Source organism: Anguilla rostrata, chromosome 8, assembly GCF_018555375.3.
Source record: "Anguilla rostrata isolate EN2019 chromosome 8, ASM1855537v3, whole genome shotgun sequence".
NCBI classification, from domain to species: Eukaryota; Metazoa; Chordata; class Actinopteri; order Anguilliformes; family Anguillidae; genus Anguilla; species Anguilla rostrata.
Genome location: NC_057940.1, coordinates 11,317,866 through 11,335,516, shown reverse-complemented (window position 1 = coordinate 11,335,516; position 17,651 = coordinate 11,317,866). Strand labels below are relative to the sequence as shown.

At 55.2% G+C, this 17,651-nt stretch overlaps 1 protein-coding gene across 1 annotated transcript in view; it reads right to left on the bottom strand.

Moving 5' to 3' along the window:
* Window positions 1-209: 209 nt before the first annotated feature.
* LOC135260797 (chromodomain-helicase-DNA-binding protein 7-like) overlaps window positions 210-17,651 on the bottom strand; it is a 56,397-nt gene continuing 38,955 nt past the window's right edge. Inside the window, 21 exon segments of the mRNA XM_064346345.1 lie at window positions 210-2,330; window positions 2,666-2,770; window positions 3,093-3,233; window positions 3,717-3,944; window positions 4,323-4,688; window positions 5,068-5,286; window positions 7,411-7,556; window positions 7,644-8,480; window positions 8,870-9,072; window positions 9,579-9,807; window positions 10,100-10,154; window positions 10,270-10,342; window positions 10,449-10,578; window positions 11,310-11,413; window positions 11,591-11,680; window positions 12,713-12,985; window positions 13,031-13,051; window positions 13,772-14,067; window positions 14,923-15,033; window positions 15,311-15,490; window positions 17,022-17,189. Coding sequence (XP_064202415.1) covers window positions 1,200-2,330; window positions 2,666-2,770; window positions 3,093-3,233; window positions 3,717-3,944; window positions 4,323-4,688; window positions 5,068-5,286; window positions 7,411-7,556; window positions 7,644-8,480; window positions 8,870-9,072; window positions 9,579-9,807; window positions 10,100-10,154; window positions 10,270-10,342; window positions 10,449-10,578; window positions 11,310-11,413; window positions 11,591-11,680; window positions 12,713-12,985; window positions 13,031-13,051; window positions 13,772-14,067; window positions 14,923-15,033; window positions 15,311-15,490; window positions 17,022-17,189 — 5,106 coding nt within the window. The 3' untranslated portion in view covers window positions 210-1,199.

Genomic DNA, 17,651 nt, shown 5'->3' with positions numbered 1-17,651 from the left:
GATACTATCTAGTCTGTAGGTAATCAGAGCACTAGGTACAATTTAGTCAGGAAAATGATGAGCAGTTGGGATAAATGGCCTGTTCTCGTTGTGTGTGTTGTGCTGTAAGTCCTTTGTCAGCCCGGCCAGCTAACTGGCTAAATGACCCATAAAGCAACACAAGACAGTGCATTTTAAGTTAAGGAAAAGAATAAAGACTTTCAGTCCAGTTTGGTATCCTAGATGTATACGATGTGTGACTTTTTATTAAAAGTAGCAACATTACTACAGCATTTTACAGTTTATCATACAAAACGGTTTCAGAAAAAAACATGAAAGACAAAATCAAATCCTGACCCCTTCCACAAAAAACCAAAATAAAAGTCACGTCTGTAAACTTCAAGGCTAGTTTAAAGTTGAGGTAATGCTGTGCATCTTTGTGGCTAGAGTAACAAAAAAATGTCCTTTCAAATAGATAAATGTACCTGATTTTTTCATCAATAGTTATTACCAGTGCATAAACGACATTATCATGAGACAAACTGACTGTACCCCCCCTCCCCGTTTTTCAGATTTCTTGGTCAATGTCCCAATGAGAAGCCCTGAGGCCAGTGGGACATTCAGCAGCTGCCTGAATAACTGTACTCCTTTATTGCTGTTTCCACAGGGCAGAGGGGATTGTGGGAAACTGGAGGGGAGCCTGAGCACTGTGAGAGAGAGAGACGCGCCTCAGACGTTCATCCTGAAAAAAAATAAAGAACAGCAGAACAGAACAGCACACAAACACAACTCGACAGGGGGAATTAAAAAGGAGAAGTTTAAATACACACATCTCGCTCGACCCTCTGCTTCTGACGGACAGAGAGTCGGGGGCTCCCTCTACGGGAGGAGGAGGAGCTCGGTGGAAAGCAGCGAGGCCGGGGTACTCCTCCCTAAAGCCCTCTTTCAGCAGTTCAGTCGCCTCTCTGTGGTTCATATGCAGGACCGGACAAAGCGGGCCCTTCGTATCCACGGCGACTGCTTCCCGGCGTCCCCGCGACGCCAGTGATGCACCTTATGCTACAGTGTATGACAGTGGCTTTTTGCTCAGGCAGTTCAGTTTGCTTTGGGGAAAAAACTGAAAATAACAGAGTGAGAAGGAGAAGGCTTTAACAGTGTCGTGTCCACAGTAGTGATTGGGTCTTGTTCGGCTGGGCGGGGCAGGCGTGGTTCTCCGGGGCCTAGTCCGCGCTCTGGTCTCCGGCGGACGCCGCCGCGCCGTCCGTCTCGGGCTGGGCGGGGCCTTCCTCCTCGTCTGCAGCCGCCGCGCCCGCGTCGCTCTCTCCGCTGTTTCCTTTGCCGTCGTTTCCTGTGCCGTCGTCTGCGCTGGAGCCCGCTGGGTTCCCCTTGCTGTCAGCCGCGCTGGAGCCCGCGGGGTTGCCTGTGCTGGAGCCTGTGCTGGGGCCCGCGGGGTTGCCTGCGCTGGCCTCCGGGCTGCTCTCTGTGCTGCTGCCTGTGTCGTTCTCGGCGCCCGAGCCCGAGCAGTCGTCTGTGCCGTTCTCGGCGTTGCTCTCCGTGGAGGAGCCCGCGGCGTTCTCCACCCCGGCCCCCGCCATGGCGCCCTGCAGCCCAGCCAGGGCCTGGGGCAGGCCGGCCAGGCCCAGGCTGCCCAGGTTACCCAGGTTACCCAGGTTACTCAGGTTGGCCAGGTTACCTAGGTTACTCAGGTTGGCCAGGTTACCCAGATTGCCCAGATTACCCAGGTTACTCAAGTTGGCCAGGTTGCCCAGGTTACCCATGTTACCCATGTTGCCCAGGCCGGGGGGCAGGAACATGGAGGGGTAGAAGAGCCCGGGCGCCATGGCGGACAGCAGGAAGGGGTTGAAGGCCAGGGGGTTGGCGGACATGCCGGCCATGGCGGCGGAGATGGCGTTCGCGGCGGCTCCGCCCTCTGCCTCGGCGGTGCTCCCCTCTTCTGCCTCCCCCTCCTCCTCATCCTCCTCTTCATCTTCCTTCTTGGGCGTGGCCTCGGGCTCGCCCTGGGCGGCGGGGGCGGAGCCTGCGGCGGTCGCCAGGTTACCGAACAGCCCGCCCAGGCCCAGCATGTTGGGGAGCATGAGGGGCAGCAGGGCGGCGGCCTGTTTGGGGTCCCCCGAGGGGAAGCCCATGAGCCCGGCCAGCTGCAGGCTCTGCAGGCCCCCCATCAGCCCGCCCATCAGCAGGGGGTTCAGCCCCGCGGGGGGAGGGGCCGCCACCGAGGCGGCACCCCGCGCCCCCTCGCTCTTCGGTCTCCGCCCGCGCCGGCACACCCCCTCCTCTCTCACCACGGGCCCCGTCAGAAGCCCTCCGAACATGGCCTCTGGGAGGAAGCCCTGCAAAAGAGGGGGGAGGGACACGCCCAGCGTTACCCCAACAATCACCATGACCCTCTTCATTCATTCACCTTGGTACACATGCTCCAAAATGACTTGCTATATAACACGGGTCCACAACCCTGGTCCTGGTGGTTTCACCTTAAAATGACCTAAATTGACCCAATTTCCCCTCAGAAACCCAGGTTAAATGAGGAGCCCAGCTGGGCTGAAGGGCCTGCTCTCACACAGTAAGTGTGCAGAGCCTCAGCAGACAGCAGCCGCTCCTGCAGCTCTCCAGAAGGCCTGATGCTGAGGTCTAAAACCCAGTGGAAGCGTTCGCCGATTTCACTCACTGACTGCTTGACGATGTCGGTCCAGTCCGGAGAGACGGCGAACTCCGGGTTTTCCTTCAGCCACCGAGGCAAGTCCTTCATCGGCGGGGCGAATGACCCACCCAACTGAACAGCACAAGAGAAAACGCTCAGCACTCTTTCACTGTGTGTAGGGAAGTGTGTACTAAGCAGAAAAAGCACACACATCTCAAAGTTAAAAAGCAGGTGCTGGATAAAGATAAAGACAAAAATGAGAAAGGAATCTACACACTGCAAAATGCTTGTTTCTGCTAAATTAATTACCAAATATTCCACTTACAAAAAAAAAGAAGAAAAAATAAAAATCCTAAAAATTCAAAATAAATGTTTTTGTGGGGACCCTTTGAGACCTGTTCTGAGGCAGTTCCCAGGCTCTCCTGCGGGGGGCGGTATTGGGGCGAGCGCTCACCTTCCTGCCACTCCTGCGGTTGACGACGGGCACCCTCTCCTCCCCGGTCAGGGTGTTGACGTCGATCTTGCTGGGGTTGCGGCAGCGGTGCCTCTTCTGCTTCGGGGTGTGGAACGGCGAGAGGGGAAGCTCCTCCCTCTTCTGAGGGCAAGGGAGCAGGCATGAGCAACAGCAACATCAACAGCAACAGCAAGAGAAAAAACAACAATAACAGCAACAACAGCAGCAACAGGAACAGCAACAACAGCAGCAGGAACAGCAACAGCAGCAGCAACAGTAACGACAACAACAGCAACAACAACAACAACAGAAGCAACAGCAACAACAACAACCACAACAAAGCGAGCAATCAGGTATGGAAATCATTAAACAACACCCACGCTGGGCTCTACAGTGCCCCCCATTTCAGGAGCATTTACTCCTGAAAACGGATGTAGGCTAACTGGAGAAAATAATCCAGGAGCACATCTACTGACTGGGATGCATTAGTGTGCTCCTAAATGTTTCAGCTTGGGATCATATGTGCTCCTTGGAAAAAAAAAGTTAGTGTAGAGCCTGGCAGGGAAGAAATGAATCAGACAGTTTCTCGACCGAGGAGGGTGGGGGTGGGGGGGGGGTTCTTACTGGTGAATAGCTCGGCGTGTCGGGGGCGTAGGAGGGGTGTCGTCCCAGCCATTCTGCCAGGTTCTTGTTGCTGAGGGCGCCTCCTCCAAGCATCCCGTTTCTGTCCACCAAGTTGTCCAGGGTAACCGGATTCTTGGGGTCCTGTCCCGCCAGGGAAGGAATGTTTCGCCGCGTCTGTGGGGGCATCTGCACCCCGTCCAGGAAAGCTTTGGTCATTTCCGAATCCTCCTGGAGCACAGACAAGAACACAAAAAAAACTCAAACAGTGTACCTGAATCACAAGAAAAGCTGACATTAATCTTGTTTCCGTTCGTGTTCTGCCTTTAAACGCCTTGTGTTTTCATACATACAGTATGCTAAAAAGATGCTAACATCACTCCAGCGGCAAACTTAACACCAATGAGAACTCGCCAGGCATTTTCAGGAATACCACAGAAAAAGCCACCTGACACAAAGTGGGAAGTTCCCACCACATACATTATAGGCAATGCTACTTCTACAGCACATTTTGCAGGAGCCGGAAACACCGCTATCAGCGTCACATTGCACGCCATCGGCACACAAGCACAAACCACGTCGACGAGGTAAAAGCATAAAGAGACGTACGGCGCTGGGCGCGGCCTTCCTGTGCCTGGCGAACAGCATGTCCAGCCCCTCCACGTTCTTCCTCCGGCCCCTCCTCCTCTTCATCGGCAGGTCGTCCTCCAGGAAGGCCCCGTTCGGGGGGGTGGCGCAGGGCGACTCGGCCCGCCTCCTCCGCCCGTCGCGGGGGGCGGAGGACGCGGGCAGGGAGAACGCGGGGGACGGGTGCGCGGTGGACTGGGCCCCGGCGTGGGCGTGGCCGTGAGACTCCCTCAGCTGGGCCACCATGTCCATGAGGTGCCTGCGCTTGGCCACACGCTCCGCCTCCGCCTCCACCTTCCTCCACCCGCGGCGCTGGGATGGGAGGAACCCCGCGCCTGCGGCCTCGTCCTGCCCCAGAACACACACGTCACAAACCAGCCACACACAGGAACCACAGCACAGAGTCTGTGAGTCAGCTGCACCACATCAGCGTGACTCACAAAGGAAGTCAGTCATATAAGGGCAGGGCAGGGCTGGGGTGCGTAGGGTAGAGCAGGACAGGACAGGGGAGGGAAGTGGAAGGCAGTGCAGGGTAGAGTAGAGCAGGGGAGGGTAGAGTAGGGTAGAGCAGGGAAGGGGAGGGCAGGGTAGGGTAGAATAGAGTAGGGTTAGGGTAAAGCAGGGCAGGGTAGGGGAGGGCAGGAGAAGGCAGGGGAAAGTAGAGTACAGTAGGGCATGGCAGGGTAGGGGAGGGCAGGAGAAGGCCGGGGAGGCCATGTTCTCTTACCTGTGGGGGCAGGGAGCTCTCCTCGCTGCCGCTGTGGCTGGCCTGTCCCGCTGCGGCGAGCTCGCCGAATCCCCGCGGCACGGGGCTCCCCGCGGCGCTGGCTGCGTATCCAGGCAACTGCGCCGGGGGGAAGTCGAAGAGCTGGCGCCTGTTGGCGGGCCACTTCCCTTTCAGCACCGTCTCGCAGACGACGTCCAGCCGGTCGATCACCACGCGGTCCTACAGGAGGTCCATTTTAAAAACACAGCTTTGACAAACCACTCAATTACACACTCATTTCAACCAGTTTTCCATTCCCTATTTTTACACAGCTTCAGATTTCCTTCTTTTAACGCATGTTTAGTGAGGGCACACTGGGTAATACGGATCAGCGTTGGGAACAGAGAGCATTGTGAATATTTCATCGTTCTGCGGGAGCGGGACAGACGCGTTTCACCAGACGAGATCATGGCCGGCCGTGGCGGCTCCGAGCCCCGCTCCACGCTAACCAGCCGCCGCTATCCGACGAGTCCTGACCCTGTCTGCCGTTACCGTCGGCCCGTGAGCCGGGTCCCCCCGCCGAGAGCCGTAATGGCCGCCCCCCCATTCCTGGCCTGCCGTGTCCCATTAGGCTCCGCGCTGCCGGCCCTTTTCGGGAGCCCGGCGCAGGAGAAAGCGTTCCCAGGCGGTTAGAGCGGCGTTAGCGACCGGGCCAGCCCCGCGCAGTCACAGCCCAAAGCCTCGTCTGGGTTCGGCTCCCTGCTGCTGTTTTAACGCAGTAATGCGCGCTGGGCACGCTCCCAAAACCCCCTGCGTTTCACAGGCCAGCCGACCGAGCTCGCCGGGAAAAAGAGCATGCTTTCAATACAACGGAGGAATCAAAGACAGATAAACCCAGGCTGTGGGTGGCACTGCAGGCCCTGCAGTCTTCATACTGAGGCTTTCAAACGCACAAGGGATTCACAGAGTGGACTGGAACCGAATTCTTCAGCTTCAGTTCTGTCAGTAGAACAAGGGGTCATATGTGGAAATTAGCAGAAGGTAAATTCCACATGAATACTATGAAGTTTTTATTATTTATTTTTTATGCAAACATTCCAGGTTACTAATTGGAGGCAGAGACCCCAGGCATGTTCCAGCCCAGGCTTGATACACAGTTGGATGCTCTCTAGTTCACGGGTGAATTTCAAGGGAAGAGATAAAGGGCCTGTTCTTGTCTTGCAGTCATGATTCACCACTCTTAGGCAAGCAGCATTTCAGCAACGCACTGCTAGCCTCGGGCAAGGGGGATCAGTGGTAGTAGGGTGCTGTACTAACCTAGGACAGAATGGAAAAGCATTTGAGCTGGCCAAGAGCAGGTCTTTAGTTGATACTGTACTAACCGTGGGCGAGTTTGAGAGGTACAGTACAGTACTAATCTAGCAGTGGAGAAGCAGTTGACGGGTGCGAGAAGTGGAAGCACTAGCGGTGCCGTACTAACCTTGAGGTGGAAGCGCTAGCGGTGCCGTACTAACCTTGAGGAGGAAGCACTAGCGGTGCCGTACTAACCTTGAGGAGGAAGCACTAGCGGTGCCGTACTAACCTTGAGGAGGAAGCGCTAGCGGTGCCGTACTAACCTTGAGGAGGAAGCGCTAGCGGTGCCGTACTAACCTTGAGGTGGAAGCGCTAGCGGTGCCGTACTAACCTTGAGGAGGAAGCACTAGCGGTGCCGTACTAACCTTGAGGAGGAAGCACTAGCGGTGCCGTACTAACCTTGAGGAGGAAGCACTAGCGGTGCCGTACTAACCTTGAGGAGGAAGCGCTAGCGGTGCCGTACTAACCTTGAGGTGGAAGCGCTAGCGGTGCCGTACTAACCTTGAGGAGGAAGCACTAGCGGTGCCGTACTAACCTTGAGGAGGAAGCACTAGTGGTGCCGTACTAACCTTGAGGTGGAAGCACTAGCGGTGCCGTACTAACCTTGAGGAGGAAGCACTCGCGGTGCCGTACTACCCTTGAGGAGGAAGCACTATCGGTGCCGTACTAACCTTGAGGTGGAAGCACTAGCGGTGCCGTACTAACCTTGAGGAGGAAGCACTCGCGGTGCCGTACTAACCTTGAGGAGGAAGCACTAGCGGTGGCGTACTAACCTTGAGGAGGAAGCACTAGCGGTGCCGTACTAACCTTGAGCAGGAAGCACTAGTGGTGCCGTACTAACCTTGAGGAGGAAGCACTAGCGGTGCCGTACTAACCTTGAGGAGGAAGCACTAGCGGTGCCGTACTAACCTTGAGGAGGAAGCACTAGCGGTGCCGTACTAACCTTGAGGTGGAAGCACTAGCGGTGCCGTACTAACCTTGAGGAGGAAGCACTAGCGGTGCCGTACTAACCTTGGGCCAGTGGCAGAAGGAGAAGGCCCGGTCGTAGACCACGGGAGCGTCTTCAGAGGGGAATCCGTCGCGGGTCTCGTCCAGCGCCGTGCTCAGGGACGCGTTGCTCTCCTCGTCAAAGGCCTTGTCCTGAGAGGCCGCGCTCGCTGACCACCACAAAGTTTCTCATGTTAAAAACACAGAACTTTCCATACTGGGTTAAACAGTTTGTAAGTAAACCAATCCTAAAGTACCTTCAGCCTGAGAGGACTCAGATTTATAGTCTTCCTCCATTTTGTCTTCGTCGTCATCTTCAGATCCTTTCTCAGACAGCGGCTTGGATTCAACTTTAGGTTCCGCCTCTTCTCCCTCAGCTTTAGGCTCCGCCTCTTCTCCTTCAGCTTTAGGCTCCGCCTCCTCTCCTTCAGCTTTAGGCTCCGCCTTCTCTCCTTCAGCTTTAGGCTCCACCTCCTCTCTTTCAGCTTTCAGTCCAGTCTCCTGTTTCTCAGGTTTAGGCTCCTCCTCTTGCTCCTCAGCTTTAGGCACCTTCTTTTCTTCCTCAGCTTTAGGCTCCGCCTCCTCTCCCTCAGATTTGCTCTCTCCGCTGCCAGGCCTCTCCTTCAAGCTGGTCTCCGCCTCCTCTCTCTGCTCCTCCTCTTTGAGAGAGGCAGTCTCCGGCTTCTCCTCAGCTTGGCCGCAGCCGTCCTCCACCTTCGGTGGGTGCGGTTTGGGTGCGGCCTGCTCCTCTTTGAGCGCCGAGGCGGGGGCGGGGGCGGCGGCGGCCGGGGCGGGCGGCTGGGTGAACTTCCTGTGCGCCTCCAGGAAGCCCAGCTCGGGGTCGTTGAAGATGTGGTAGTCGGTGCGGCTGAGGCCGTGCTTGGAGGCGCCCAGCAGCAGCTCGCGGTCGTGGCGGCCGCACTCCCACCACTCGGGCAGGTCGGCGCTGGGCTGGCACAGCCGGAGGCCCTCGGCCAGGCCGGCGTGCGGCAGCACCTGCTCCCGGATGCGCCGCAGCAGCTCGATGCGGTACATGGTGCGCGAGGCCCGCTCCGCCGTGATGGGCTCCACCCACACCGTGGGGTCCAGCGTCTCTGCAAGGCAAGGGTGGAGGAAGAGGAGGGATCATGCACCAGCTGCTGGGGTCGTTACAATCAGCGTGTGTTACACACATTCAGCATCCTTACAAACATTCATACAGATATGATACATTATATATTATTCTAGACCAGGCCTATCCTGTTCCTGAAAATCTGCCGCCCTGTAGGTTTTCATTTCAACTCTATTTTGGCACACCTCACAGCTCAATGAGACCTCTGGCTGTTGGATTAGGTGCACTTTGGTAGTGCTGGAGTGAAAAGCTACAGGACGGAAGATCTCCAGGGTTTGGCAGCCCTGTTCCAGACACTCAGGCCCAGATTAGCCTTCGTAAACGACACGGTCTAAAGTGCAGTCCCCGTACGACGCAGACGCGACTCCTCACCGTCCTCGGGCCGGAGGGGCAGGTGACACACGCGTCGGCACATGGCCACGAAGGACAGGAAGTAGCCCTCCAGCTGCAGGTCGGTGCGGCGGTCGAGCCGGGCGAAGGTGCGGAAGTGCCTCCAGTCGAAGCGCTGGCCGTCGCGCAGCACGCCGAAGGTGGACACCACGCGGTAGAAATCCGCCTCCTCCCTCCGCGTCCACCTGCAGGGGGGGACACGCACAGTCAGGGGGGGTCTGAGGCTCAGAGCAGGAAGTGTAAACTCCAGCCCTGGAGGCTAAAGGGTCTGCTGGTCTCCAGAGCGCTTCTACCATAGACTGTGGCTTCTACACTCGCATGCTTACTCTGGCACTGATTGGCTAATGGGTCCACATAAGTTTTTATTAAAGGCCTAAACTGGGTGCAGATTAAAGAGAAATCACAAAACCTACAGATACTGTGACAATCCAGTTTGAACCCCCTGCTTTAAGTATATATAAGTAAATATTTGCATTTTGAATGTAATTTTGTCTTTTAAAATGCAAGAGCAACACAAATTACACATCACACCAACAAAACTGAACTGAATTAGCGAGGAAAAGAGTGCCTCAGTGCCACAGAGAGCCGTGTAGGCGAGCACTGTGCACGTGAGCGCTGTGTGCGTGAGCGCTGTGCACGTGAGCGCCGTGTGCATGAGCACCGTGCACGTGAGCGCCGTGTGACCCCTCACCTCTGGCGCCTGTCGGGGGCGGCGGCCTCTCTCTGGGGGGCCACGGCCCAGGCGGCCTCCTGGGGGTGGCGTCTGTGCGCCTGGAGCATGAGCAGGGCCTCCTGGCGCTGCTGCTCCCTCTTGTGGCTGCGCTGGTACGCTGCGATCAGCCTGCGCAGCCGGCCCGTCAGCGCCGAGGTGCTGGGCCAGCGCAGCTTCCCCTGAGCGCCCTGCTCGCCGGACCTCCCCCCTGCGGCCCCGCACCACAGACACGGGCGTGAGCACAGGCCTCCCACAATGCATCACAGGAACCCCAACTTCAGTCAACACGTATCTGCACTTCGGTGTTCTGCATGATACTCCATTCTCCATTTTTTATCGTTCAGTTTTTCAGCACACACTGAAAGATCTCTGTGTACGGTCACAAATCCATCAATCAGCAGCCATTAAAGCTGGCTCAAACCCACTAAACACTGATGACACACTGCTCCATAAATACATCTAGGATAAAGTGCATGTATATCTGGAGTAAGAAAACATACCCAGAGATTCAGCCCCTGTAGTGTCTTCATCACCCAAGGAGGAGTTAGTACATTCCTGCAAAAAAAGAAGGGGGAAAATTAAAAAAGTGATTAAATTACGACTCCAGCACCCTCTGGATTATCTGAACCTCAGACTGCATTGCGCTTCCCCACCTGAGTGTCAAACTCACCTCCATTTCCTCCTTAAAAGCCATCCTGGCCGGTTTGTACTCAGGATCTTCATCTTCTCTGTCCAGATCTCCCCTGAGACAGACAGGCGTTACACATCAGGAAGGAGAACGATAGGAGTCGGGAGGTGGGGCAGGGTCACGTGATTAAAAAATGAGTCGCTGCAATTGGGCGCTCTTACCCCTCGACGCCGTCCGTCGCCAGGTCCGCGCCCCCTTGCTCAGCGGCGACGGCTTTGGGGTCCGGCGAGCCCGCCTTCTCCAGGAAGTGCAGGGCGGGGTCCGCGCGCATGGAGTTGTACTTCTCATAGCCTGGCAAGGGAGAGCCAATCAGCATCTTACACACGCCACCACTGGCCATAACCTTTTTTTAAATCTTTTTTTTTTTTAAGAAATAAATAACATCACGTCGCTGGAAACAATTAAAAAGCTGCCCGCAGGACACCCAAGTGGCTGGAGATCCAGGCCCTGAGCCAAGTCTGGGCTGCAAATGTGTCATCGGCTGGCTGCAGACAGCAGTTTGCAGCAGCGGGCTGTAGCCGGGCCTCGTCTAAAGCTAAACTTCAGCTCCATGGGAGACATGGCTGCAGGTGCTACATCTCTCCGGCAGTGTGTATACTGCAGGGTGTAAAATGGTGGCTGGATTACAGGCAATTGCATTTGGGGGGGACATGGAGGGGGCTGGTGTGAGCGGTGTGGTGGTGCTCAATGGCACAGCTGCTGCTTCAAAAAAAAATTTGGAGGGGGTGGGGGGGGGTAGGTTGGGGGGACCAGTGACACACAGTGAATTTCCTGGCAGCCTCTGCAGCCAGACAGCCAGCTCAGGCAAAATGGCGCACCACTGTTGTTCTGACCAACGGCCAACCCCGCACAGCTGTCAACATCAGCCTCTGCCTCGGGCACAAACAGCAGTAACATCCGTCTTCGCTGAGAAAATCAGCCTGGAAACAAAAGCCTTTGGCCACTCATACAGAGCCTTAATGGCAGGATTCACACCGGTAAAAATGAGGTGTGGTGAGGCGTGGCGAGGGGGCGGGGCATACCGTGTTTGAAGACACCGATGAGCAGGGACTTGTCCGCCTCCCTGTCCCACCAATCGCAGGGCATCTCAGCCAGGAAAGGCTGCGGGATCCAGATGTCTATTTCACTGTGAGAAGAGTGGACAATACACATCTCAGAGACAGAACACTGCTGATGTCCCACAATCAAACCAGCTCACCTAAGCAATGCAGCTCAGATCTGCAGCATAGCTGGACATTTAGAACAGATACAGAACCCCAGACTGGGCATTCCCAATTAGGAAAAACATGGATGAAATTCCTACCTGGAATCCGCTCCCTCCAGGATCCTGTCCGCCTGGCTGCCGATGACTTCCTGCTTCAGGTAGTACAGCATCCGAACCCTCAGCAGCACTCTGAGGGAGGGAGAGGAGCCAAGCGGGAGACAGAGAGAAGAGAGAAGATAGGAGAGAAGAGAGAGGTTGAGGCTCAGGGTGAAGGTAAAGAAGCATAACGAGTCAGAGGAAGAGGGAGAAACGTGAGATAGAGAGAGGTAGAGAGTGAGTGAAAGAGAGAAAGGGGGGGCAGAGAGGGAGGCAGAGAGAAAGAGCCTTTAAACTTTAGGGATGGACACTGGCTGCAGTGTTTGGGCCGGCTCATACCCTCATCCATCACTGTGCCAGAGCAGATTAGCTTAGCTGCAGCCCGACAGATGGAGACCCCCCCCCCCCCAAACCCCTTACCCACCCACCCCCGCCAGCTCTGCCTAGCAACAACGAGGCCCAGCAGTGCTGGAGCGCCCTCTGCCCTCTCTCTCTCAGCCCAAAGCGGGGCTGAATTTGGGAAGCGGTGGGCCGCCTCTCCTCCCAGAGCCCGAGGCGGGCCTGTTGATGACAGAGCAGATGGAGGGAGGGGCACCGTTAGCCCGTCTCAGGCCTGCGCAGAAGCTGCACGTGACTGCGCAGGACACTGTCTGGACGCATCATAGCGAGACGGGCCCCCTACAGCTGCACCCTGACATCACAGATCACCTGACTACCCTTTTTATTATTTTTCCTGAGAAGAGGGAAATGGGAGACTGACATGATTAAAATTCAGCTAGTGAGAGTCATGCGCAGGTAGAATCTGAGATGATCACTTACTGTCAAATTATTTGATTTTAACAAGAGTTATGAGTGCATTTTTAAGCATGAACCCATTTTATTTTTCAGTTGTACCTGAAGTTTTCAATTTTAAGAAAATTATGTATGCAGTTTCAATATATCAACGGTGCGGTATAAAATGACACAGGCCAGCTATCACTGAGTAAAGGGAAATTAGGTGCCTCCAGAAGCAGTTCCGAGTCTGACTGGCAGGGGGCAGCACTGCAGTGGGCCTGATGAGCCTGAATGGAACTGCACCTGTTTGCCTGTGGGAGGGGCTGAGAGGCAGCCGGGGGCGGGGCTTACTTGTTGCAGTGGTGCTTCAGGTGCTTCTTGTAGCTGTCCTCCTGCAGCAGGGTGTTGGGGTTGCAGTGGGCCAGCCAGTCGGCCTGCTGCAGGAAGGGCTGGGCCCCCTGAGCCTTCCCCTTCTTCCCCTTACGCCCACGAGGAACGGGAGCCGACAGGCCTGAGGGCACAGAGGCGGAGTTTAGGGCAGTGGGCAGGGCTTAGGGGAACAGGGGTGGGGTTATGTCATCAGGCAGGGCTTGAATTGAAGTTGAATTCGATTTAGAGGTTTTCCTTGCAGGACATTTCTTGTGCATCGTGATACAGGCTGGCACAAACATTAAGGGACAGAACATAGAACTGTGAAACAGAGCTTTATCATGAATCACAGTGAAAATACATAGGCAGGTAAACAGATGGACTATTTATATAAGTGCAACCACACAAAGAACATCAAATACAAGCTACAGTCCATTTATAACTGAAGACATTGATGCAGCACGGCGGTGCACCAATGGCCACATGGTATAAATTTGCGTTGATTGTGCAGAAGGTTGTGGTTGCTGATGACAGAGGGGGTTGGACAGGGGCGGAATTTAAGGAGACAGGGGCGGGGTTTAGGAGAAGAGGGCGGGGTTGAGGGAGAGAGAGCACGGAGGTTGAGAGGGAGGTCTGCCCCTGGTGGGGTGAGGTCAGATGGCTCTGAGTTCTGCCCGCCCTGGTGGTGCTGCATCCAGTCCCAGCAGGCTCTCAGATGTCTCTCCGTCAGCCCTTACGTGCTGACAAGATGTCACCAGCAGACCCTGCAAGGTCTCACGCCCGAGGGGGAAGAGGGAGGGAAAGATGAGGACAGAGAGGAGAGAGGGAGGGAGGAAGAGAGAGGAGAGGGAGAGGGGGAGAGAGAGAGAGAGAGAGAGAGAGAGAGAGGAGGGGAAGAGAGAGAGGGAGAGGGGGAGAGAGAGAGAGAGAGAGGGATGGGGGGACAGAGAGAGAGGGAAACGGGGAGAAAGAGAGAGAGAGAGAGAGAGAAAGATGTCAGGTGTAATACAAAGAGTTGGAAAGAGTCAGTTGAATACAAACTCTGTTGGGCAGATGGGTTTCATCCATCAACAGCCCTTATTCAAGCCCCGCCCTTCTCCACCCACCACTGACCATGCCCCGCCCACTCACCCGTACACCAGCAGGTTCTTCTCCACCCTGAAGCAGGCGCTGCGGGGGTAGCCGTGGGCGCGGTCCTGGGGCCGGCGGGTGCGCGGGGTGGGCGTGTCCTCCGAGTCGCTCTCCAGGTCGGAGAACTCCAGCAGGTCGTCCTCCTTGGCGGCGCTGAAGTGGCGGGTCTGCTTGCGCACCCTGGGCGTGTCGATCACCAGCGTGTTCTGCCCCGAAAACACGCAGAATTACAACCTGAACATCACCCTGGGCCTGAACATCACCCTGGGCGTGTCGATCACCAGCGTGTCCTGCCCCGAAAACACGCAGAATTACAACCTGAACATCACCCTGGGCCTGAACATCACCCTGGACCTGAACATCACCCTGGGCGTGTCGATCACCGGAAACGTGCAGAATTACTACCCCAACCCCACCCTCGGGCCTGGGCAGGGGCGCACTGCACCCCACAGGGCCGTTTTTAACAGAGGAGTCTTTTAAACGGCTGTGTGCGGAGCGCTAAGTGCCCATCCTCACACGCGAGAGCAGAAAGAGCGTTTAATCACCCCCACCTCCTTAACGTGAAAGAGCCATAACCTTTTAAAAGGGTTCCCAGAGCCCAGATTAAACCCTCTCTCTCTTCAATTAGGGAATACGATCCCCGGGTCTTTGGCTTGTGGGGAAAGGCATACATTAATTATGATCACAGGGCAGATTTACGAGCGCGGTGCCGCTCTGTGTGGCGTACAGAACGCCCGGGGGCTGGGAGCCCCCGCCCCTGCACTTCCACAGTCTCAATTTCCCCAGAAAGCCGTGAAAATGCCAGAACCTTCCACCGCAAATGTCAGGCACAAAGAGCCGGCCTCGGCTCAAACGCTAACCGTGACAAACCGCCAGCCTCAAACTGTGAGGCCTGAGCTAGCTGCTACAAGTGCGCTTCATCACGCCAAACCCGGCCTTCTCCCGCCCCCTCCCCGCCCCCCACGCGCCCCTCCTCCAGACCGCACGCACCAATCTCGGTGCACCCCGCCCCCGCTGATCAGCTGAGCTCGCCGCCCCCCGCCCCCCGCAGCCCCACTCACCCGTCTGTTTATCACGCTCATGTCCAGCTCAGCCTTCTTCGCCCACTTCTGCCAGAAATCAGGGTCCTCCAGGGAGATGTCCGTCCTGTTTCCAGAGGAGACGAAGCTGGCCTGTGGAGAGAGGAGGGGAGAGGAGAGAGAGGATGGAGAGGGAAAGGGGTGACAGAGGAGAATGGAGAAAGGAGAAGAAGGAGAGGGGATGGACAAGAGGAGAGAGGATAGAGAGAGGAGAGGGGAGGAGAGAGAATGGAGAGGAGAGAACAGGGGATGAAGAGGAGAGAGGGGATGCAGAAGAGAGGAGGAGGTGAGTCTCGAAGGAAAAACAGTCCCTTGTCAAACTGGGCCAACCCGTATCCCGAAGTTAAAATGAACCCTCAGGCCCCGTTACCTTGGCGAAGGTGGACCCTTTGCCGTCGCACTCGATGGTGATGGTCTGCGTGCGCCGCTGCAGGATCTGATCGATGTCCTCCTCGCAGAATTTGGAGCCCTCGTCCTCGGCCTCCATCAGAGCCCCGTACGCCCCCTTCCGGAGGAGGTCCTCGATCTCCTTCTTGGAGAGCTGCTGGACCTGCAACAGGAGCTCTCTCTTTTAGAGACCAAAAAAGCCTTTCACACGAACGTACACGCAGCGAACATAGCTATTGAGCAGACGTGTCATCCTCATCACATATTAATCATTATCAACACACACAGGATCTTTGTCATCACTTAAAAATGCAGAAATCCATTACAGAGGGGCTTCATTCATTATAATAGCAGGTTTCCCAATACAACACACGACTGCGGGCGGGTGACTGATGGGCTTTCAGTAATAAACGGAGATCTACACACAATGCGCATTTTTCCCCTCTGAAACAAGTGCGAAGACCTAGACAAACAATCTAACTGTTTATAATGAATCCAAACAAAACTACACATTCGAAAGGTGCAATAATCACAGTGCTACTCTCAGCCATCGACGCGCATCAGCAACCCGGTGAGGCAGATATTACTAAAGCAATTTTCATAAAATTATAACTGGCCACAAATCACCAGGGACGGTCCTTGAGGATCATTAGCGGTAGACAGAGCCACTGCATTAAGACATTACTGTTCATCCACCGTCCAAGTAATTACCTCACTCTGCGCCCAAGCTACTGTGTGTTGGGCGTTCTGCTGAAAAATGGCTGACACGCATCACCCAGGTGTTACATCGGTGCCATTTTGAGATGAGTTTTCCCCCTACATTGTGAAACACTATGACATCATGAGATGAAAAGCACTATCAATGCAATCTTTTCTCTTCCTCTGCTTGTGAGGCTGTGTGTACTCTAAGGTGTGGGGAATCATGCCAACCCTGTTAGCATGCTGCTGAGCAGTGTGTTTTCTATAGTGTGGATAAGAACGCTAACCCTGTTAGCATGCTGCAGAATAGTGTTTTCTATGGCGTGGGGAAACATGTAACCCTGTTAGCATGTTGCTGAGGAGTGTTTTCTATGGGGTGGGAGGGCATGTAACCCTGTTAGCATGTTGCTGAGGAGTGTTTTCTATGGGGTGGGAGGGCATGTAACCCTGTTAGCATGTTGCTGAGGAGTGTTTTCTATGGGGTGGGAGGGCATGTAACCCTGTTAGCATGTTGCTGAGAAGCGTGTTTCCTATGGTGTGGGAATGTATGCTAACCCTGTTAGCATGCTGCTGAGCAGTGTTTTCTATGGCGTGGGGAAGCATGTAACCCTGTTAGCATGCTACTGAGAAGAGTTTTCTGTGGCGAAGGAGAAGCATGTAACCCTGTTAGCATGCTGCAGAGTAGCGTTTTCTATGGCGTAGGGAAGCATGTAACCCTGTTAGCATGTTCTCGGCAGCTTTATGGACTGCAAGCATGCCTGTAGCAGCTCTAGAGCTGTCTGTGGCGAAACATCTCCCTGTTAGCGAGTGCGGTGATCAGGCGGTAGAGCTTACCGCCTTGCATGCTACTGAGCAGCGTTTTATATGGCGTGGGGAAGCATGTAACCCTGTTAGCATGCTACTGAGCAGCGTTTTATATGGCGTGGGGAAGCACGTAACCCTGTTAGCATGTTGCTGATGTGCATGTTTTCAGTGGCGTGAGGACGCATGCTAACCCCGTTAGCCACGTTCTCCCGGCCGCTCATGGACTGCAGCACGGCCTTGTCCAGGCCCAGCTTCAGGCTGGCCTTGTCGAACATCTCCCTCTCGTACGAGTTCCTGGTGATCAGCCGGTAGATCTTCACCGCCTTGCTCTGTCCGATCCTGTGGCACCGGGCCTGGGCCTGACACACAGAGACGCCATGTTCAAACATCTCAACGGGCACAACTATCATCAAACATCAACGTCCAATAAGAAACAGTCACACAGTCATCCAACAAGGGGTCTCAAATGCATTCAAAGTATGTCATCCCCACACATCTCCATTCCCCTATAAAATGTAGCCCAACTGTTTATCAAACACATTCTTCCCCACATGAATATCCTGACCTGTCTCAACCCCTCTCATTAGTGAGCCTCTGGCATATTTACCAGCTGGACACAAACAGTACTCCTAAAGCTGCAGAATATTTTTTTTTTCTGTGGGTGTTCAACATCACCACTTACTGTCACACAAACCCATAATTTAAACAAAACAATGAGGACAATATCTCTCCCATGTATGAGCTTCATTTCTAGCACAACACCAGTTGCCAAGGCCCTGAAGAGGCTCCACAGGCTCACTTCCTGCCCGCCTGCAGGGCTG